Source organism: Choloepus didactylus, chromosome 6, assembly GCF_015220235.1.
Source record: "Choloepus didactylus isolate mChoDid1 chromosome 6, mChoDid1.pri, whole genome shotgun sequence".
NCBI lineage: Eukaryota > Metazoa > Chordata > Mammalia > Pilosa > Megalonychidae > Choloepus > Choloepus didactylus.
In genome coordinates, this window is record NC_051312.1 from 109,360,980 (window position 1) to 109,384,374 (window position 23,395).

General features: G+C 34.9%; 1 protein-coding gene across 9 annotated transcripts in view; it reads left to right on the forward strand.

The window, feature by feature from the left end:
• CEP295 (centrosomal protein 295) overlaps window positions 1–23,395 on the forward strand; it is an 80,264-nt gene that overhangs the window by 15,942 nt on the left and 40,927 nt on the right. For 5 of the 9 annotated variants that reach the window (XR_005217534.1, XM_037841110.1, XM_037841112.1 and 2 more), the window contains exons 6-11: window positions 3,862–3,957; window positions 7,523–7,663; window positions 10,012–10,195; window positions 10,597–10,764; window positions 21,817–22,035; window positions 23,235–23,324. Coding sequence is in view for 8 of the 9 variants with exons in the window: in XM_037841110.1 (XP_037697038.1) it covers window positions 3,862–3,957; window positions 7,523–7,663; window positions 10,012–10,195; window positions 10,597–10,764; window positions 21,817–22,035; window positions 23,235–23,324 (898 nt within the window). In the remaining variant the exon portion in view is untranslated. Of the gene's footprint in view, window positions 1–3,202; window positions 3,311–3,861; window positions 3,958–7,522; window positions 7,664–10,011; window positions 10,196–10,596; window positions 10,765–21,816; window positions 22,036–23,234; window positions 23,325–23,395 lie in introns of those variants that run through there. The other 4 variants (XM_037841116.1, XM_037841117.1, XM_037841114.1 and 1 more) reach the window with 4 other exon arrangements.

Consider the following 23,395-nt stretch of genomic DNA (forward strand, 5'->3'; position numbering starts at 1 on the left):
CTATGGTCATCCACAGTGTACAATCAGTTATTCACAGCACCATCATACAGTTGTGTGTTTATTACCAGAATCAATTTTTGAACCTTTTCCTTACTCCAAAATAAAAATAAAAGCAAAAAAGAACCCTTAACTCTTTCCATCCCCTCCATCCCACCCTATTCTTCATCATTTTTTGTCCCCATTTTTCCACTCATCTGTCCATATACTGGATAAAGGGAGTGCAAACCACGAGGTTTTCACAGTCACACAGTCACACTGTGCAAGCTACATAGTTACACAGTCATCTTAAAGAATCAAGGTCACTGGGTTTCAGTTTGACAGCTTCAGTTATTTCCCTCTAGCCATTCTGACACACAGAAGACTAAAAGGTGATATCTATATGGCGTATAAGAATACCCTCCAGAGTGACCTCCCAACTCCATTTGAAATCTCTCAGCCACTGGAACCTTATTTTGTTTCATCTCTTTTCCCCCTTTTGGTCAAGAAGATCCTCTCAATCCCACAGTGCTGGGTCCAGGCTCATCTCCAGGAGTCATTTCCGTGTTGCCGGGGGGATTTACACCTCTGGGAGTCACGTCCCATTTTGGGGGGAGGGCAGTGAGCTCACCTGCTGAGTGGGCTTAGTAAGAGTGGGGACTACATTTGAGCAGCAAAGAGGCTCTCTGGGGGGAACTCCTAGGCACAATTATAAGTGGGCTTAGCCTCTCCCTTGCAGCAACTAGCCTCACAGGGGAAAGCCCCCTGATTGAGGCCTTGGCCTACCAAATTGGCAGTCCTCAATCTTTGTGGGAAAATCAGCAATAGCCCAGGTGGGGAAGTCCAACACTTCTGCATTTCTCCCCAGTTCCTTGGCAGGGGTTGGGGGTGGGGACATCCTGCAAATACACTTTTACTCTCTGTCCATATCACTCAGGGATCTGTCGGGATTTCATGCCAGCCTGTACAAACTCACCAAATCCCACTTCCCATTCAAATCTCCATGCACCTATGGTGTTCAAACAAACTGATCATACAAGTTAAATTATCTAGTTTGCTACAGAAAATATAGATCCTACACCAGATAAACATCTCCTGCCTTGGTCTCCCACATAAGTTGTAGTTTTAAAACCCAGTCAGTATCGTCCTTTACCCTTGGGCCTGATTTGCCTTAGTCCTAACCAGATCCTCTTTGTTCATATCTCTGATTAAAGTCTGAATTCTTTTTCAGCTCTTTCAGCAGTTGCCATATGGGGTAATACTGACATTCATAGCTCCTGAGTTCTAGCTCCGAGTCTCATGTGTCACACAGATACCCAAAGTTTCAGAGACCGACCAGGTTATACACAAGGAGCTCAGCATCTCAGGATTTAGAGATGACCATTACAACTCAGGAATAGATGTAACTGCTGTTAAGAGCTTACAATATAGGGACCATTACAATAAGCATTTTCCTGATAACCTGTGCTCTAAGATTCAGTTCTCGTAGTTTACACATTACAGTTAGTCCACATTAGTGAGGCATTATAATGTTTGTCCTCTCATTTCTGGCATGCTTCACTCAGAATGCTGTCCTCAGTCCTTAGTTGTGTGTCTCACAGTTTCATTTTTTCTTGTAGCTTGTCAATATTCTATTGTATGCATACACTACAGTTCATAATTCTGTCAGTGTACTCTTAGGCCACCTCCGTCTATTGTAAGTAATGAATACTGGTGTGTAAATATTCATTCATGTCCCTGCTCTCTGATCTTCCAAGTATATATCCCATACTGAGGTTGTAGGACTTTGAAACCCCCACATACCTAGCTTCTTGTGGGATCACCATACTGTCCTCCGGACAGGCTACACCGTTCTTCCCATCAACAGTGAATACATACATCTCTCTCCCCAAGTTCTCTCCAGCACTTGTATCCCTCTGTTTATTTTTTTCCCTTGCAATTTTATAGGGATATATTCAAATACCATACAGTCATCCACAGTGTACAATCAGTTGTTTCCAGTATCATCATATGGTTATGCATTCATCATCACAATTAACACTTACACATGTTCATTACTCAAAAAAAGAGAATTGAAATGAGAATAATAAAAAGGATAAAAGGGAAAGTAAAAATAAGATAAAATACAGCCACAAAGAAAGAGGAGGAGGTGAAAAAAAGTAAAAAGAAAAAGAAAAAGAAAAAAATTGCAACTAAAAAGCCACAAAAGAAAAGGTTAAAATAAAATGAAATACTGTAAAAAAGTCAAGACAACAACACTGATGCCAAGAATTCCATACCCCTCCCTTGTGCCCCCTCTTATAGGCATTTAGCTTTGGTGTATTGCCTTTGTTACAATTAAAGAAAGCATAATGCAATGTTACTGTTAACTATAGACTCTAGCTTGCATTGATTGTGTTCTTCCCCCAATACTGCCCCCTTTTTAAACACCTTGCAAAGTTGACATTTGTTTGTTCTCTCTCATGCAAAAACATCTGTACATTTTATCACAATCATTTATCATTCTAGGTTTCACTAAGCCACACAGTCCCAGTCTTGATCTTCTTTCTTTCTTTCTGGTGTCGTACATGCCCCTAACCTTTCTCTTTCAACTGTACTCACAGTCACCTTTGTTCAGTGTACTTACATTATTGTGCTACCATCTCCCAACATTGTGCTCCAACCCTCTCTCTCCTATCTTTTCCTATCTGTCTGTGGTGTTCCCTTTAGTATTTCCTGTAGAGCAGGTATCTTGTTCACAAACACTCATTATCTGTTTGAGAATATTTTAAATGTATCTGCTTTTATGACAAAATATAGGAAAGGGAAAAAAATGTTGAAGGCAGTCTCCTTAGTTGATTGTAGATCTAATCAGCCATAGATGGAATCAACTAACTGATGATTTGAATCTGTGAAATATCCTCACAGTAATAATCACACCAGTGCTTGCTTGACCAAACAACTGGACACCATAATCTAGCTAAGTTGATACATGAATTTAACCATCACAAAAAGGTTGTTTATATTTTTGCAAATTGTTTATTATAAAATAAGGGCAATTTAAATATGGGCCGGTGTTTCAGGACCAAAGTTCAAAGTTTATCGTTGAACATTGAGAAGGAAATCTAGTGTGAGCTGCAGAAGAATTTTTGTGATCAAATATGGAATAGGACATAATAGTATATGTACTTTTCTCCTATAAATGCAGTGAAGTGTGTGGTTTTCTGTCCAGCAGCAGCCACGGTGATGCAATGAATTACTCAAGACAAAAGTCAAGAGAGGCGAGACTGAGAACAACTCAAGAGAGAGTTCCTCCCCAGCAATTCTCATCTCGGTTTTTATTGAGATTTTTGGGGTAGGGAGATGTGCTGGCACTCAAGACCATTTGGGGAGGCAGGAGGGGAGGCAGGACATTTTGACCTTAATAACACAAAGATCAACAGGCAAGTAGACCACAGATAAGCCTGGCCTTGGGAGTGGAATGTACTACGTGCAAGAATGTAGCATAGCAAAGCAAGACATTCTCATCATCTTTGATAGGAGTTGAGACAAAGGCAGTTTTCTGCTTATATGCATGCTGAAGCAGAAGCAGAGTTGACAAGTTTTTTATCCATGGAATTCCCACAATTCCCACAGAAGTGCTTGTAATTTGACTTGATATGCCTTGTAAGATGAATGCACTTATATTCAGAAGTTTTATAATGAATCATAAAAAATAAAGCTGGTACTTTTATTAAAACTAGAAATAGGAGAAAAAAAGATTTATTTTATTGTGAGAAAATTTTCACCTTATCTGGGATCAGGGTGACTGATTCAAATACAAAATTGTTTTTTGTATCAGATTAAGCTTTAAATGAAAACTAATGCTTTTAACCTGACAGTTTATTTTTATGATCCTATTTTCAGAACATTGAAGTAAAGAGAATTTCTTCAGTGAAGACCAGTAGTTCTACCTACCATCATCTTTATACTCTGGTGAATAGGGAGATGGATGCAATGCAGGTGATTGACTTATTATTTGTGTATGGCCCTCATATTATTATCTCTTTGTTCATTGAATTGAGTTATATTTTGGTTCTATAAATGGTATTCCCAGATTTCCATCTGTACTAACCATCTGAGTATAGTAGTTATCAAAAACCTTTTAAATATGCTGTGAATTTTCATGTCAGGTATATGATGGTTTAATATGAATGAAAGAAAGTAGTTGGCTACCTCAGTGGTAATATTTTAACATAATAATGGATTTTTATTTTTCATTATAAAAATAACACATGCTTTCTGTGCAAGTTTTATAACTATATATAAGCATAAACTATAGGAAAAAAACAATCCCATCACTAAAAGGTAATAATATTTTAATGAATTCATTATAGTCTATTTATATGTAAACATTTACCTACAGTTTTCAAACCAAACTGGGATTATACTGTTTGACAAATTACTTTTTTCATTTCACATAATTTTCAAATTATTTTCCTATATTCTAATGTATTCTTTTAAAACTTGATTTTAAAACAACTAAATATTTCCTTATTGAATTATTTAACCATTCTGTTACTCCTGTTTTTGCTTTTGTAAGTAATGCTAACATCTTGTACATTTTTCTCCACATCTCTCCTGGAATGTTTAGAATAGATTCTTTTTTGGTTATTGGTTCCAAATTATATAAACATTTTAAGGCCGATGGTACAGGTCATTATATTGCCTTTTCAAAACATCGGTGACATGATAATGGCCGTCTTTTCACGCCCTTTCCTGCATAGAATATTAAGCTTAAAAAAATTATTACCAGTGTTAAGAGAGACAAATAATATCTCCTTGTTATTACAACTGCTATTTCTTTGTAACAGTGTTTTTTTGTTTTGTTTCATTTTGTTTTTTCATGTGAAACACATTTTGGTTGGTTGTTTAATATTAAGCCAGTGTTAAAATCAGTATTCAGTCAAGACCTAAGATGAATATCACCATCATAGAATAAAGTTCTAGGATACCAGAATAAATCTGAGATTCTGTTTAAAATCCTAAATTACTAGCACAATTTCTATAATCCAGGAATGATAACTTCAGTCTGTTGCTAAATTGCTCTGTGGTTATTATACTCCATTTTTGCAATATTGAACTAGCAATCCCTTTCAACTGAGACTGGTAAAGAAAGATTTGTTTGGCTAGCTCTGTCAGAATAGGGGGCTCTTGAGAATGTTGCATTAACTCATTAAACTTTCCTTTTTGATAGTAACTAAAAGATCTACCTCCTCTTTTATATCTGGACTTGCAGATTGGATCGGTAGTTATAATGCAGTTTTATAAGTCCTACAGACTAAATCTTTGTGTACTGATTGAAGAAAATGCTTTTTGAAAATGTCATGTCTTCGAAACTCCTAAATGATTCATGGCCTTCAACATGTTCCTTTCTCAATGACAGTTGCTTAGCACTTTTTAAAAATGGATTTTTTCATTCTGGAAATATTTCTCCAGTTAGTGCCACTGCATTATTTACTATGAGACACTGCATAATTTACTATGTCTGCAGATAAATAAAGCTAAAGCAGTTAAATTTATCTTTGGTGCATCATGCTGTCACATTTAAAGACTTCTGTCCAAAAGTCTGGTGTACATGTAGCACATTTAATCATATCACTTAATATAAAATTATAAAAAAATTTTTGAGAAAATGTTTTCTAAAAAATTTTTTGCTTGAGACTCAATGGTTTATGCAGTTTTCGATTTTTTTTTTTGTCTTTGAACAACTGAAAATTGAATCTGTTAATTATTTCAATGGGATTTTTGTTTTAATTTTTAATTACATTGACAAATCTACAAGGGATTGTGTTCCTAAAGCATTCTTATAAAATCTGTTTTGAAGTTTGGTCAATAAGAACAAAATTTGTTGGCATATCTTATTTTTTTCTAGCCCTTTTTTTCCTCCATATCTTTTACATACTTTTTTTATGTCTGGACTGAAGATGTTTCTCATATATGCTGTATGTTATTTTGAAGTTTTTCCTTCTCTTAAAATTTTGACCAAAATTGACATTCTCCTTTTAATTTACCCTCAAAATATGTGAAGTCTTCCTAAATGACTTTTTCTGGAAAACCTCTTGGCCTAAGTGGAATAAAATATTGTTCTTAAAGGTTATTTTGTTTAATGTTATACTAAATATGCTAAATAACTCTACAAAGATGGTAATTTTTATTTAATCTAACCTTTTATTCTGCCTAGTATTATTTAGATTTGCTAAAATGTATTGGTTCAAAAGGGATATAATGTTTTTCATAAACTTGTTTGGCCAAAGCACTCTTGTTTTGTTTTGTTTTGTTTTTCTTCATACTTGAGAAGCTGTACCTAAGAATTGTACTTGAGGAACTTCATCTGCACTTGAACCTGATTTATATGATTCATATTTTTTTAATAACTGTCAATATCTTGACCTCTTTATCTCACTACTTGAGAGTTTTTAATAATATTTCATAAAAAGTTAATAGCACTTACAGTCATTAATTATTGTTTCAACTGACTAATAGAATTTCAGTAGCTTAAGTACTTAAGATTTTTACCTCAAGTTACATTTAAAATGTTTACCTATATTTGAAAGTGAATATTCAGGTAATAATAATTAACCCAGGTTATGTGCATTTTTTGTATTGCTGTTACACTAATGAGATGATGGCTTGCTGTGCAATCACATAATCATTGATAATGCACAAGTTCTAAGAAGCCAGAATGATATTGAAGTAGGTGTTTTGAGTTTCATGAGGCTGAAGCCAAGCAGTAGGTTTTTGCTGAAAACCAAAGCCAAGCCTTGGTGATTCCTTAAATTATTTATTTTTTTTGGTTTATTAATTACTAGATTTGTGGGTGTTTACCTTCCAACACTTTTGTTTTAATGTAATTTCTTTACTTAAAAAAAGATGGAAGAATGTGCTTAGATAAGTATATAGTCTAACGTGGTTTGAAATTAACTTGACTTCTTCATAGTGTCATACTATAAAAGTTTAGAATTTTGTTATTCAGTCATGAAGCAAATCATTTTGGTATCATAAGGCAGAAGAATTCTTGTTTTTGTTTGTTTGTTTTTTACTTTATTTGTAAAACTTTAGACTAACACTTTGATTCTTTTCATAGATCTATGCTGCTGATATATCTGGTGGTTTTAAAATATAAATCTTCCTACCATTTTACTTAATTTAAGCAGAAAAACAGGATTTAAAAGTTGTTTTATTTTTTAGATATGGCTTCAGTTCACACTTTTTTTATTTTTTTATTTTTTATTTATTGAGATTTTTCACATACCATACAATTATCCAAAGATCCAAAGTGTACAGTCAAACAATCAGTTGCCCCTGGTACCATCATACAGCTGTGCATCCGTCACCAGAATTAATTTTTTTTCCAATTTTTAGAACATTTTCATATCTCCAGAAAAGAAATACAGGCAAAAAAAAGGAAACTCAAATCCTCCCATACCCCTATAACTACCCCCCCCCTCCATTGTTGACTCATAGTATTGGTATAGTACCACACTTTTTTTTCTAATTGTCTAAAATGTGATTGATTGAATGCTAGCCAGATGCTCATTTGGCTGCTGAAGAAGAAGCTAAACGATTGGAAGATCTACAAAAACAAGTAGCACAAGAGAGAATGGAACAGTTTGAAAAGGCACATCTACGAGGTTTCCATGCAATGAAAAAGATCCGTTTTGCTCAAGTAAGAATTATAGTCTACATTTGATCACTGCTGATAGATTTACTGTTAGTATGGCAGAACTGATTAATGAATGGGCCAAGGAGATAAGATATGAAAAGTGTTAAAATATTGTCTCCTGATTCAAAATTATTTCAATTTACCCAGTTTGCCTTCTTGGTGCAAGTTCAGGTTGGGTTAAGCTACTCTCACTTAAAGTATTTCACTATACTCTAAAATTATTACTAATGGTGAATTTATTAAAAATTTAATATTTTAACCTGTTCAAAAATAACCTGAGAAGAAATTAATCAGGTTCCTAATTTAATTATTTGAATTACATTTACAGTTCTTAAATTTGAGGATTCAATTGAGTAAATATTTATTGAGCAAAGCACTTGTTGGCTTTATAAAGTATTGATTCGCAGGTAAAGTTGTGATCCTTGCTGTCAAGAGACTTTGAAAAAGTATCACAGACCTACAAGATATATGTGATAAAAACTAGCATTTTAGTTTTATATACAGCTTCACTTTGAGCATGCATATTGTCCAGTGAGTGCTTATTGTTGAAACATAAGTGAAAAATGATTCATCTTGTTAGAGTCTGATTTTATTTTCTGAAGTTGGTTAATTTGAATATTTTAAGCACTCATCTTGGAAATGAGTTTTTAAGTAGTTTAGTGGTAATTTAATGTCTGTCATTTGAAAGTTCATTTATATTGTTTGAAGTAAATTATAAACTTTTCCCTTAAATTTTTAGCATTTTAAACTTGGAGTGAATTATGACTAAAAGAACTAAATGTCTGAATAATCAGTAATTCTCCTTATGTAAAGCTTAAATCTATAGGAAAAAAAAACAAACATGAAAAGCAATCTTAAATCAAACGTGTTCTTTCATAAAAGCGATAGCATTTAGAGGTTAAGAAAGTAGTTGTATTCAGTCTGCTTCAGTTTACCTCCCTTCCTCACCACTTAGCTGTTTGATCTCAGGCAAGTTACCCAGTCTCTCTGAGCTCTGTCTCATCATCTGTTTTGTGAGGATTAAATAAATTTAATAATGCATTTAGAATTACACCTGAAATTTTATATGCTCACAGTATATGATAGTGGTGGTTGTGGTCATTGTTATAAATAAGCCAAGTAGAATAATATGCCACGTTTTCAATGAGCCAGAAATACTGTAGTTATTCAAAAAACTTTGAAGTTAATGAGTTGGTTTGACTTTTAATACAAGTGAAATGAATTTGTTTGTAATTTGATTCTTCTTCAGGGCATGACAAAAAAATTCGTCACCAAATGAAAAAAATATTTAAAACTTTACAGAAGAATAAGGTGTGTGTATATGTTATTACTTGACAAACACCTTATTATACAGGCCTTTTCTGCCTTATTGTAGACTTTGTTTCTTACATAAGAGTGGTTGTCAAAACCATGCAATTTCAAAGCTATTAGAGGATTTCCTTTCCCATCTTAACCTTTTTGCTGCAGACCAGTTGTGGTCTGGGACCTTATTTCTTGCTGGTGTCCATTGTACATAATATTTGGCCTCTACCTACCTCTCCAACTTTAAATTTTTCTTTGCCTCTATTCCTTAGCTGTAATGAACAGCGTACTGTTCTCTAAATATCCCATGCCTTCCTTCCCATATCTTTGTGCTGTAGTTGTTTTTTCTTAAGTGTCCTCCTTTTCCTTCATCCTCTCTCTGACTAAATCCTCATCCCAAGGGCTCAGAGGTCTTCCCTTACTACCCCCCACCACCCTTAACCACCAAAATTGGATTAGGTAGCCTCACTAGAGCACTCTGCTTAAACCATCATATTGGCCAGATTCTTAAAGATTAGGGAGATACATAAAAATCACCTTTAGTAACAGTGATTCATAATGTGTGAACTAACAAGACATATTGTTTGTTTAGCCACAGTTTTTCTGAATCTTGGTGCTTACCCCAGATTGGTACATGCTGATGACTAGGTGCCACCTAGCCATCAGCATGAGCCATGACAACTTATATAGAAAGTAACTTCATAGTTTTCATCAGAAAGAAGAAGTATAACTGGCAGACACTTTTTTGAGACTTTATGGCATAAGGATTACCATGCTACCTTGATACTAATTACCTGTTTATTTGTTGGTGTCACTACCAGGCTAGGATCAGAGATTGTGTCCCTTGCACTTAGCATTCTTTTTGGCATTCAGTAAATATTTGTTGAATGAATAAATTAATTAATGTCTTTTTGTAGCAGAACAAATGGTAGAGGAGGAGAGGGAATTCCAGGCTCAGTATCTTACTATTTCCCTGCTTTTCCCTCCCTGTTATTGTTAATATCCAAAGTTTATGACTCAGCTGTCATTAATTCTCTTTATTCTTAAAGAATCAAGAGAAACTAATGAAAGAACTCAAACAGCTACAACAAGAGGACCTGGCACGGAGAAGACAGACTGTAGCACAAATGCCACCCCAAGTGGTTGAACTTCCATATAAACGCAATGAAATGAAAGAAGACTGGCAGAGAGAGCTGGAATTTGCCTTTGAAGATATGTACAATGCAGACAGGAGTAAGATATTTTCAGTAGACTTTCAACAGTGCTTTTTTTTTTTTAAACCAAAATTCATAAAATACATTTATCAGTCTCCTCCTGCTACTATAGCAAATTGCCACAAAATGTAGTTGGCTTAGCATAACACAAATTTGCCATCTTACAGTTCTGGAGGTCATAAGTCCATTGATTTTATCCCGGTGAAGCCTATGTGGGATTTAGGACCTCAGCAGTGCTTTTAAACATTTTTTGGGGGAAATATGTTTGCTGTGATGAAGCAGCTTTTATTTTGAAATGAGTTCTCAGTTTGAAAGAGTCTCCCATGTTAGACTTAAAATCTGTGATGCCTTTGAAACCTTATGATCATGTTTTTTTAGTCATTTTAGAATGGAAACATGTCTCTTTATTTCTTTATTGAGAGGTGAAAGGAAACCTGATTTTGCACCTTGAACCAGAGCCTTTGCCCACTGTGATTGATCAGGCCCAAGATGAAGAGCTGGACCTTTCAATGGAACAAGAAAATTTAAGTGAAACTGAGAGCCTGCAAGTGACAGAAACTGAAGAAATATGTTCTAGTGAAACAGATGGTAAAAACCCGTCTGAGCTGATTCTTACAGTATTTTGTAGAAAAAAAAATATTAATCATTAGCCAAGGTTAGGAAAATCTGGTCTAATTTAAGTACAGACAATGAATGACTAATCCTAATGGGAGTGGTGGAAAGAGGAAACAGCATTTCAAATTTCCATTATTGAAGATGCTTTTCAAATACACAGGAGGAAGTTATTTTATTCATGTATACATGCATTCTGAAGATTTTAAGGTTAAATTTGATGCTCAATCTGACTTCATTTAAAAGATCAGCTTTTTTTTCCCTAGACTTTCATCAAATTATCAAAGAGATCCTACTTTATTCAGTTATTGCTAAACACTTCATGTATAATGATGAATAGCTCAAGCTTAGATCTCTTTTCTAAACTTCATCTGTGTCTCCAACATTCTGATCTTTCCCATTTGGCTGTCTCACAAGTTCTTAAAACTCAGAGTGTCCAACAATATATGTATCACCTTCTCTTGCCTGCTGAAACTTTTTCCTGTCTTCCTTAACTATCTGTAGTTTTTCAAGTAAGGCCAATGAGAGTTACTTGAACACCTCCCTCATTTTTATCTCTGCCTCTCATAAATACCAAGTCATCTTCATTCTGACCTCCTGCCGTTGACTTCATTTAAAACCTCATCATTTCTTCCCTTGATTGCTTCAACAACCTAATTTGTCTCCATGCAATCTAATCCCTCTCTCTCTTTGAATGATTTTAGAATAATGTCAATCCTTTTGTCTGAATTGGCTTTGGTGAGATATAATTTACTTAGGGTAAAATTCACCCAATGAAGATTTAGAACATTTCCATCATTATAAGAAGTTCCCTCAAACCCCTTTGCAGTCAATCTCCTCCCCTAAAACCTGGTCCTTGACAACCACTGATCTGCTTTCTATCACTGTACTTTTGTCTTTTCTAGAATTTCAGATAAATGGACTCATACAATCTGTACTTTTTTATATAGTATAATGTATTTGAGGTTCATCAGTATTGAGGCATGTATCAATATTTCGTTGCTTTTTATTGCTGAATAGTATTACGTTGTATAGATATACAGCATTTTATTTATCCATTCACCACTTGATGGACATTTAGACTGTTTCCACTTTTTGACTATTGTGGATAGTGCTGCTATGGATATTTACATGCAAGACTGTGTGGTACATGTTTTCATTTTGCTCGAATGGATAAATAGGAGTTAAATTGTTAGGTTGTGTAGTAAATTTATGTTTAAATTTTTAAGAAACTGCCAAACTATTTGCAAAAAGCTGCATATAAGGGTTTCCGTTTCTCCATGTCTTGGCCAACTATTTTTTTTCTTAAAAATTTTTTTTTTATTAGAGAAATTGCAAGTTTACATAAAGATCTTGCACAAAATACAGAGTTTCCATATACCCACCCCAATTTTTAACATTTGCATTAGTGTAGTCCTGTTGTTACTACTGAAGAGAGACTATTATAATTGTATTACTACTAGTAGTTCATAGTTTATATAAGGTTTCAGGTTTGTGTTGTACTGTTCTGTGGTTTTTGTTTTGTTTTTAATTTTTATTTTAACAACATATATACCCCTAAAATTTTCCCTTTTAATGACAGTTATTAAATTCAGTGGTATTAATTACATACACAATTTGTTAACCGTCACCTCTAAACATTACCAAAACTTTCATCACCCCATATAGAAACTGCATTGAAACCATTCTTGAGGATATGAGGCAGTGTCTTGTGATTCTTTTTTTTTTATTAGAGAAGTTGTGGGTTTACAGAACAATCATGACATGCACGCACACCGCAACACCTTGCATTGGTCTGGACATTTGTTATGATTGATAATACCACATTTTAATAATTGTACTATTAATTAAAGTCCACAGTTTAACTTAGGGCTCACTATTTGTGTAGTGTAGTTCCACGGATTTTTTTTTGTAAAATTTTTATTTTATATACAATCTCGCATATCCCCTTTTAATCATATTCAGATAAATATATCAGTGCTGTTAATTGGGTTCATAATGTTGCGCTACCGTCACCACCATCCATTAACAAAACATTTCCATCTTTCCAAATAGGAAACCTGTACATTTTAAGCCTTAACTTCCCATTCCCTATGCCCACTCCTGTCCCCTGGTAACCTATTGTCTAGATTCTGACTCCATGACTTTGCTTATTCATAGCAGTATTTGTCATTTTGTGTTTGGCTTATTTCACTCAATATGATTTCTTCAGAGTTCATCCATATTGTTGCATGTATCAGGACTTCATGGCTCTTGGACTTTTTGGAGGCTCTTGGCCTTGGGTCTGCGGAGGGTTATCACCCCAGTCAACTGCTGCGAAGGGTGCATGGGATGTGCAAGTGCTCCCTTCGTGCTTGTCAGCCAGCTCTAACTTCCCATCCCTGATGGCGTTCCATGCTGAACGCTCACTCATCCTAAATGCAGTCTCTCCACTTTTTCAGCTACAACCTCACTATGTGGCATAGAAGTCTCTGCCTGGCTGGTGGCACCCTGGAACTGCTATTCTGGAGCACTTCTGTCCTTTTTCTAGTGTTTTTCACAGGAGAATTTTGCTCTGTCTCTCCTAATCTGCCGTCTTCCCACAACTAGAATTCTTTCAATATGCTTTTTGATTTAGGTTGCTAGTATTTTGTTGAGGATTTTTGCACCTTTATTCTAAGAGATATTGGCCTGTGGTTTTCTTTTCTTCTGGTCTCTTTATCCGGCTTTGGTATGATGGTGTTAGCCTTGTTGAATGAGTTAGGGGGTGTTTCCTCCTATTCAGTTTTTGGAAGAGTTTGATCAGAATTGTAGTTGAGTCTTGGAATGTTTGGTAGAATTCTCATGTGAAGCCATCTGGTCCTGGGCTTTCTTTGTTGGGAGATTTTGATTACTGATTCAGTCTCTTTACTAGTAATCGGTTTCTTGAGAACTTCTGTTTCTTCTCTCTTTTTTTTTTTTTTTTTTTTTTTTGCTAGAGAAACAATTTGTTATTCTGAAAGTTGCTAACTAAAGGAAATCAAACATTTTATCTTGCCTTTTCTGTACAAACTTTTCTCAGAGTAACAAATAGTTGAGGAAGGAAAATTTTTCATTATAGAAGAATTCCAGCTAATAAATGTAGTGACGATGATAAAATTAGAATAGCATCATTTTGCAACCCCTGATAAAATGATGGCTCTTCAATGGGTGCTAAAACCATTAGGTGAAATGCTGATGGGGGAACTTTTTTTTTTTTAATAACAGCTTTATTGAGATAGAATTCACATACCATACAATTTACCCACTTAAAGTATACAACTCAATGATTTTTTAGGATATTCTCAGAGGATTGTGCAGCTGTCACCACAGTCTTAATTTTAGAACATTTTTGTTCCTGCTAAAAAAAATCCTGTACCTGTATAGTAGTCAATCACCAAACAAAGATGTTGGGCATCTTTTCATGTGCAAATGAGCCATTACTGTATCTTCTTTGGAGAAATGTCTATTTAGATCATTTGCCCATTTTTCAATTGGGTTATTTGTCATTTTATTTTGAGTTCTAAAAGTTCTGCATATATTTTAGATGCAAGTCCCTTATCAGATGTATCTAATTTCTAAATATTTTCTTCCATTTCATGGATTGTCTTCATTTTCTTATTGGTAACATTTATAGCACAGAAATTTTGAATTTTGATGAGACCCTTTTTGTTTTGTTTTGTTTTATTGCTTGTGTTTTGTTTTTTGTTTTTTTTTTTTTAATTGCTTTGTGCCCTGAATGCTCCCTGGTATTACCAAAAGTGTTTATATCTTTTACAGCTTAGTACTTTGGTTTGGACCATAAGACTTTAGGTCCCTTTACTTTCTTTTTTTTTTTTTGTTTTAAATCTTCATTTTATTGAGATATATTCACATACCACGCAGTCATACAGAACAAATCGTACATTCGATTGTTCACAGTACCATTGCATAGTTGTACATTCATCACCTAAATCAATCCTTGACACCTTCATTAGCACACACACAAAAATAGCAAGATTAATAATTAAAGTGAAAAAGAGCAATTAAAGTAAAAAAGAACACTGAGTACCTTTGTCTGTTTGTTTGTTTGTTTCCTTCCCCTATTTTTCTACTCATCCATCCATAAACTACACAAAGGGGAGTGTGGTCCTTATGGCTTTCCCAATCCCATTGTCACCCCTCATAAGCTACATTTGTATACAATCGTCTTCAGATTCATGGATTCTGGGTTGTAGTTTGGTAGTTTCAGGTATCCACCACCAGCTACCCCAATTCATTAGAACCTAAAAAGGGTTGTCTAAAGTGTGCGTAAGAGTGCCCACCAGAGTGATCTCTCGGCTCCTTTTGGAATCTCTCTGCCGCTGAAGCTTATTTCATTTCCTTTCTTTTTTTTTTTTTTTTTTTTTTTTTTAATCTTCATTTTATTGAGATATATTCACATACCACGCAGTCATACAAAACAAATCGTACTTTCGATTGTCTACAGTACCATTACATAGTGGTACATTCATCACCCAAATCAATCCCTGACACCTTCATTAGCACACACACAAAAATAACAACAATAATAATTAGAGTGAAAAAGAGCAATTGAAGTAAAAAACACTGGGTACCTTTGTCTGTTTGTTTCCTTCCCCTATTTTTCTACTCATCCATCCATAAACTAGACAAAGTGGAGTGTGGTCCTTATGGCTTTCCCAATCCCATTGTCACCCCTCATAAGCTACATTTTTATACAACTGTCTTCGAGATTCATGGGTTCTGGGTTGTAGTTTGATAGTTTCAGGTATCCACCACCAGCTACCCCAATTCTTTAGAACCTAAAAAGGGTTGTCTAAAGTGTGCATAAGAGTGCCCACCAGAGTGACCTCTCGGCTCGTTTTGGAATCTCTCTGCCACTGAAGCTTATTTCATTTCCTTTCACATCCCCCTTTTGGTCAAGAAGATGTTCTCCATCTGACGATGCCAGGTCTGCATTCCTCCCTGGGAGTCATATTCCATGTTGACTCATAGTGGGGAGGGCAGTGATTTCACCTTTCAAGTTGGCTTAGGTAGAGAGAGGGCCACATCTGAGCAACAAAGAGGCATTTGGGAGCAGGCTCTTAGGCACAATGATAGGGAGGCCTAGCCTCTCCTTTGCAGCAACAGTCTTTTCTATTTCTTCTTGAGTTATTGTAAGAAGTTTCTGTGTTTCTAAGAATTTGTCCATCTCATCTGTGTTATCTAATTTATTGGCATATATTTTTTAGTATCCTCTTCTAGTCCTTTTTATTTCAGCAGGGTCAGTAGTAATGTCTCCTTTTCATTTCTGATTTTTGTTATTTGTATCCTCTCTCTTTTTTTCTTTGTTAGTCTTCTTGTTGAATTGTCCCCTTTATCAGTGTATAATTTGTATAACCAGTGTATAATGACCATTTTTGTCCCTCGTAACTGTTTTTGACTTAAAGTCTATTTTACTGACATCAGTGTAGCCACCCCAGCTTGCTTTGGTTCCATGGTGTATTTTTTTCCATCTTTTCACCCTTAACCTACTCTATCTTTGACTTTAAGGTGAGTCTCTTGAAGACAGCAGATTTTTGGGTCATGCTTTTTTATCCATTCTGCCAATCTTTGCCTTTTGACTGGAGAGTTTCATCCATTTGCATTTAAATTATACTACTGATAATACTGGACTTTCTTCTGCCATTTTGCTATTTAGCCTTTGTGAATATTATACTTTTTTTTAATCCCATGTGTCTGTTAAAATCTACTTTTATATTTATTTGCTTTTTTGTGTTGTACCATAGGGCATCAGAATCTCCTGCAATGGCTCCCCCAAATTAAGCTTTATTGGCCTGCCCAGCAAATGCAACCCTTCATCAAGCTGTCCCCCACAGCCCTGAGGAAGTTCCTCATCTTTAAATTCCACCGGTCTGGGGAGGGTTGAAACAATGGCTGCTGCCTGACTTTGCCCAGCGCAAGGTTGAACTGAAACAGATTCTGCCGCCACCTTTGTCCAGGCTGGGTTGTGGCAATAGCTGCCTTCAGAGGTGGGTCCTAACCAATCTGAATTTGCAAATCAGAAGTCATGATGAGGGATCAGCTGTGCCCATCTTTATTCTTGGGGAAGAGGATTTTTGTGTCCCTTTCTGTCGCCAGCTGCTAGCCAGGGTTTGGACCTCTTGCTGCAAGAGTACGGGATTAGCACTGGTAGCTACTGCCCCTGCTCTTGCCTGGATGCTATGCAGTGTTCTGGACTCTGGAGTTTCAAAATAGTTGTTTCAGATAGTTTCTGCCTATAGTTACTAGTTGTGTTGGTAGAAGGACTGAGTCCTGGAACTTCCTGCTCCGCCATCTTCTCCAGAAGTCCTGGTGATTTTGTAATTTTGATTTGCATATCTCTAATGGCTAATGTGAGCATCTTTTTATGTATTAGCCATTTCTATATCTTTGCTGAAATGTCTCTTCAAATCTTTGACCTATTTTCTAGTTGAATTGTCTTATTGAGTTGTAAACATTATTTTTTATATTCTGGATGCAAGTCGTTTATCAGATATATGATTTGCCGATACTATCTCCTAGTCTGTCATTTGTCTGTTTTTTTAATGGTATCTTTTGGAGCACCAAAGCTTTTAATTTTGAGAAGTCCAATTTATCATTGTTTTCTTTTATGGAATATACTTTTGGTGCTTTATCAAAGAAATCTTTCCCTAACTGAAGGCCATGAAGATTTTCTCCTAGGTTTAGATCTAAAAGCTTTAGTTGTAGGTTTTATGTTAAGGTTTCTGATCTATTTTTACTTAATTTTGTGTATGGTATGAGAAAGGTGTCTAAATGTTTTTGCATAGAGATATACAATTGTTCCAGTACCATTTGTTGTAAAGACTATCCTATCTCCATTGACTTGCCTTGGCATCTTTGTCAAAAATCAAATGACTGTAAAACATGCATTTAGGACTCAATTCTGTTCCGCAGTGCCACATATTCCAGAGTACCACACTATCCTGATAACTGTAGCTTTGTAGTAAATTTTGAAATTGGGATGTGAAAATCCTCCTAGTTTTTCAAAATTGTTTTGGCTATTCTGAGCACTTTTCATTTCCGTATAAATTTTAGGCTCAGCTTTTCAACTTCTGCAAAAAGGCTTCCTAGAATTTGATAATGAAAAGTCAGCTTTCATTCTTACTGGTGTTCTCTTGTGTGTAATAAGTTGTGTTTCTTTTGATGCTTTCAAGATTTTCTCTTTGTCTCTGGCTATCTCCAAGTTTCCTGAGTCTTTCTTCTTCTGCCAGTTTGAATCTGTTGAGCCCCTCTAGTGAATTTTTCATTTCAGTTATTGTAGTTTTCAATTTCTGAATTTCTATTTTGTTCATTTTTATAATTTTTTTTAATTTATATTCTTTATTTAATGAGTAATGCCATCATGCTTTCCTATAATTCTTTAAACATTACTTCATTTGAACATTACTTCGTTTCTTTGAGCATGTTTATATTAGCTGCTTTGAAGTTTTTGTCTGCTAATTTAAACAATATATTTCTAAGTAACCCATGAATCAAATAGAAAAATCACAAGTGAAATTACAAAAAAACTTTTAACACAGTGAATATGAACACATGATTAGCAAAATTGTGGGATGCAACTAAAGTAGTGTTTATAGCATTAAATGTTTAACTTCCAAATATTTGTGGGGTTTTCTTAACTCTGTTTCTGTTATTGATTTTTTTATTTAATTTCATTGTGATTAGAAAACAGCTTGTATGATTTCTATCCTTTTAAATTAAGTGATACTTGTTTTTTTATCCTGGAATATAATTTTATCTTGGTGAAAGATCTTTGTGCACTGTAAAAGAACATGTCCTGCTATTTTGGGTAGTATGAAGACCGCACCTTTAATGTAGCTTACAAAGGCTTGTGCTGAGCTCAGCCCACAGAGACTGGATAGAGCCCCCAAACTCACCCAAAACTGGGTTCAGATGTCAGGACTGATGACTCCACATTCACGAAGAGAGTATGAAAAATTCTGTTACCCACATACTGTGGGCCTTCTAGGGAGAGCAGGGATAGGAGACTGGCTTTGGGTTTTATGGTGGTTGGTGGCGGTGTTGGTGGTGCTGGGTTGAGGATTCTTGTGGTCTAAGACTAGAGTGTGCCTGGTTTGAACTTTCCACTATCACCAAAGGAAGGACCACTCACATTTTCTTATCACATTGCCCAGATGTGGGACAGAAGGGGAAGGGACTGATGGGGCTTGAGAGCTGTTAGCAGTCAAACTCAAAAATCTTCATTACAGTCTGTTATGATTGGGCCTCTGTCTTTCCGGCCTTATCCCCTGTAATCCTGTGCCTAATCTATCTCTCTTTTCCATATGTATAGCTCTCTGCTTTAGCATCATGTTCTCTTTCACATCTGTGCCTTGTTTGTGAAGATCTTCTCTGCCCCTGAAATCCCCTGCCACCTTCCCCTAATGAGTAGTATCCCTTTATGAATCCTTTCCTGACATGAAATACAGTAGATGTATAAGGACTCCTTTCCTTGAGGAACTTTACAGTATGTAAGGAACATTTAAGTGATTATTTTAGGTAGATTTAGAGAAAAGTGTCAAGTTTTTGGTAAATTTAAAGATAAAACAACTATTTTTTAAAAACTGGACTGCAGTTTTTTATATGGCAAACATTTTTTGAGCCGCTACTATGTACCATGCACTTTGCAAGGAGTTTATAAACATGAATGGTTTAAAAAAAAAAAAAACTAGAATATAATATGGAAGATAGAAAAATATATGACTAATAATGATTGTTGTGAAAACATGGGCCTGGTGTTGTTGGATTAAAGATTATTTAGTTTTGCCTGCTTTAAGCTTTAAGGCGTTGGGCAAGAGAAAGCCTCAGAGAGGAATTGATAATTAATCTGGGGCTTGAAAGGATTAATAGGAGTTTTCTTATAATGAGGTAAGGGAAAAGAAATCGGGGCAGAGGTCCTTGTGAGAAAAGGCTTAGGCATAAAAAATGAATCAAGAGTTTTGGGAAGTGAGGTGCACAGCCAGTGTACCCAGGTCCTGGGTCCACCAGGCCGGAGAATGCAGGGCATGCTACAGACTGGGGGAAGATGGCTCACCTGGAGCTTATGGCTGAAAGGTTTGATTTGCTTGGTTAGGAAGACATGGTGGTTAAGAGCACACAATCTGGAACCAGATTGCTTGGGTTGAATTAAGGCTCTATGTGATTTGGGGGAGAGGCGAGACAGAAGAATGGAAAGAAGAGAGTCATTTGGGAGAGGGAATTCCTGCAAACCATGGAGCTGGGATCTTGCATGTGGGAGAAATGAACAGTGAAGTGTGGTATCAGGCCCAGATGGTGAAGGCACTTTTTTGCCATCCTACTTCCATTTGCAACCTACCCTGTGGCTCACATCCTCTCTGCTCTCCTGATCCCATATTATGTATAAGGTTTTGTGATGCTGATGAAGACACAGCAGGTTAAGAGGGGTCTCAAACCCTGTGGCATTAACAATTTAGAAGGAGATTCTGACATATAAGTAATACAAGATGGTAAATGTTGTTTAGTAATGCATTATAAATTCTTTATGTAAAAATATGTTGCTGGTGAAAAGAGAAAGGTGCAACATATTGACCTGGGAGCAAGAGTGTGATAGAAAGTGATAATTAAGTTGGATGTAAAGGGTGAATAAAAATTTATCCATAAGCAATAACATATCAAGCATACAATATGTATAATTGCTATCACTAGACTTAATAGGGTGATCAGAGTGCCTTTCCTAAGTACTACACTAAAAGATTTGGAAAGTATAACGGCTCTATCACAAGGTCATAGATATTTTCTATTTAGTTTATCCTTGATAAAACTTTGAAATATGTCATTAAGCCAATCACCTGTCTATGAGTGAGTCATATGACTTCTGAAATATCCCTTTCTTCCATCTTTTAGCTCTCTAGCTTAGATGTCTTGGCAAGATAAAAATGAATGTGAAACTCAATTAGAAATTTAAAAGAAATATGGGATTCTCAAATAATTAGAAAATATAAAAGCAGACAGATTGGAAGATGGATTGATAGGGAGATAGATAGATAGACTGCTGTGGCAAAATGTTTATAGTTGTGGATCTGGGTATCTAGCTGGGAGGTATGCTAGAGTTCTCTGTGTAGTTTTTGTATTATTTTTGCAACCATCCTGTAAGTTTGAAATGATTTCAAAATAAAAAAATTTAAATAAAATTTAGTTTTATTTTTGAAATAAAATGATTTTATTTCAAATAAAATTTAAGGAAAAATAAAAAAGAGATGTGGTTTAGACAAAATTGCAGTCTGCCAGTTGGTAGTTTCTGTAGATATTCTTAAATTTTATTCCTTGATTAAGACATACAACTATGTACTTGAAGCACAGCTTTTGCCCTCTTAGAGAACTATTATATACTGAGTTTTGGCATTGTGCCATCAGCCAGGTGGAAGAATGTTCCAAGAAACAATTTATACCTTTTTTTTTTAACTAAAGAAGTCTCTTTATGAAGGTTGATGGGAGAAATTTTCTTTAGATAGTACCCAGACTAATTTAGGAGCAGTTGCTTTACTTTTAAGGTTGTAACTACTAATGCTTTCTTCTATAGGCTATTAACAAGTACAGAACTATATTTGGGACTCTTCTTTAACATATAGTATAAAATCTTATAGCACATATTTCAAATAGTTACCACAAATTAATCTTATCTGCAAATTAATTAGGAGGTGTGCATTCTGCCATCATTTAGCAAGCAAAATTAAACTCAAAAAAGTTTTTTTTAAAGCTTGAAATTTGTGCTACATGAATATTGAAAAATAGTTGAGTTTTGGTACCTTTACTATTTAAGTTGAAATAAATCATTTCTGTTTATAAAATTGTGACTGTAGTGGAATAGCATTGTTGTGTATACTGCTCTGTTGTAAATACTGAGGGAAGTAAAGTTGTATTTTGTGTTAAATAGTGGTTATATTGCTAACTAAGTAAAAATGTAGAAAAACTTAACCTGGTATATAATAAATGGTAAGTAAGTTTTGTTTTTCTTTCCTTTTCTTTTAGTTCCCTTGGCAATAAAAGCCCAACAGGACCCTTCAAACATTCTTTTTAAAAAATTATTAAATAAGATTCGAAGCCAGAAATCTCTCTGGACAATTAAATCCACGTCTGAAGATGAAAGCAAAGAGATTACAGCTGTTAATGAAACTGAGAGTAAAGCACTAACAGTTGAATCAGAAACAATTGCTAGTGAAGAGAGAACATTATCTGGGAAGGAACAAGGTGGTTCTTTCCAGTAGTCTCATTTTATGTCAAATAAACGCTTTAAAAATTGTTCAAAAATATGCTCATTCCTAGAAAACCAGAGAATGTCAGTCAAAATGAAGAAAAAAGTTTAAGGCCTATAATCCTACTACTTAAAGGCAATGAATGTTAAAAACCTTAGAGAATCTCCTTCCAGACCACTGTCAATGTATTATTATTTACGTACCTGCATGCATACATACATATATATATATATATATATATATATATATATATATATATATATATATAAATTCCAGGGTAATCAATGACCCAAATTTAACCAGTTCGCTCTTGTTGAGATGTTCAGCTTAGGTTATTTCCAGTTTTTCTTGCTACTTCTTCTGTGGCAGTGAGCATCCTTTTAGCAAAGTCTCTTTGCCTGCATTTTTAATTATTTCCTTAGGATGCACTCTTGAAAGAATTCCTGGATCAAAGGATATGAACTTACTAACAGCTTCTGATTGTTCTCTATTTTGTGTTTATTTCACATTCCCACCAGAGTTTGGTTTATTTGTTAAAGAATTATTATTATATAAATAGGCTATTAATATTAGATTTTCAGAAGCTATACTCTGCACTTAGTGTTATTTCTGATTTAATTATTTTAGGGTGATAATTACATAGTTTTTCTTCTCCCACTCATACTTTAAAACTTCCTTGAGGTCTTTTCTTGTTCATCTCTGTGTCCTCAACATCTAGCTCATAATTAGGTGCTAAATGAATAACTGAGTGAGTGGAGGAATAAATGATGTGGACTTTCTGTCTACTCTGATAAGATCGGAGTAAATTGCTTTAACTTCCTCCTCTTCTCTGGTTTCATAAATAATAAAAATCCTAATGTCTAAATATGTCAAAAATTTTTGACATTTTTTAAGCTTCTGTACCTTGCTCTGCGTTTTATGCTTTTCCCTCATGTTTGGAACTCTTATCAGCATACCTATCAATTCTCCTTCATTTTTTCCTTTTTATTCATACTTTTTCTTCTGTCTCCATTAGACTTGGGTCTGATGGATAGTATATCTGATCATCAGGAAAATTACTGAATCTTGACAAAGACATTCAGGTAGACCAAGATTAATTTGTTAATCTGAAAGCAGAGTTCGATTTTGTTATTTTGTTCAGATTTAAGCTTGACAATAACAATATGTTCATAACAACAATGGTATCTGTTACAGTTGAAAGTGATACGCTAACAATTGAGTCTGGACCACTTACTAGTGAAGCTAAACCATTTTCTTGCAGTATAAACTCTGGAAAGGAACAAGGTATTTTTTTTTAATTCAATTTTATTGAGATATATTCACATACCATACAATCGTCCAATGTGTACAATCAG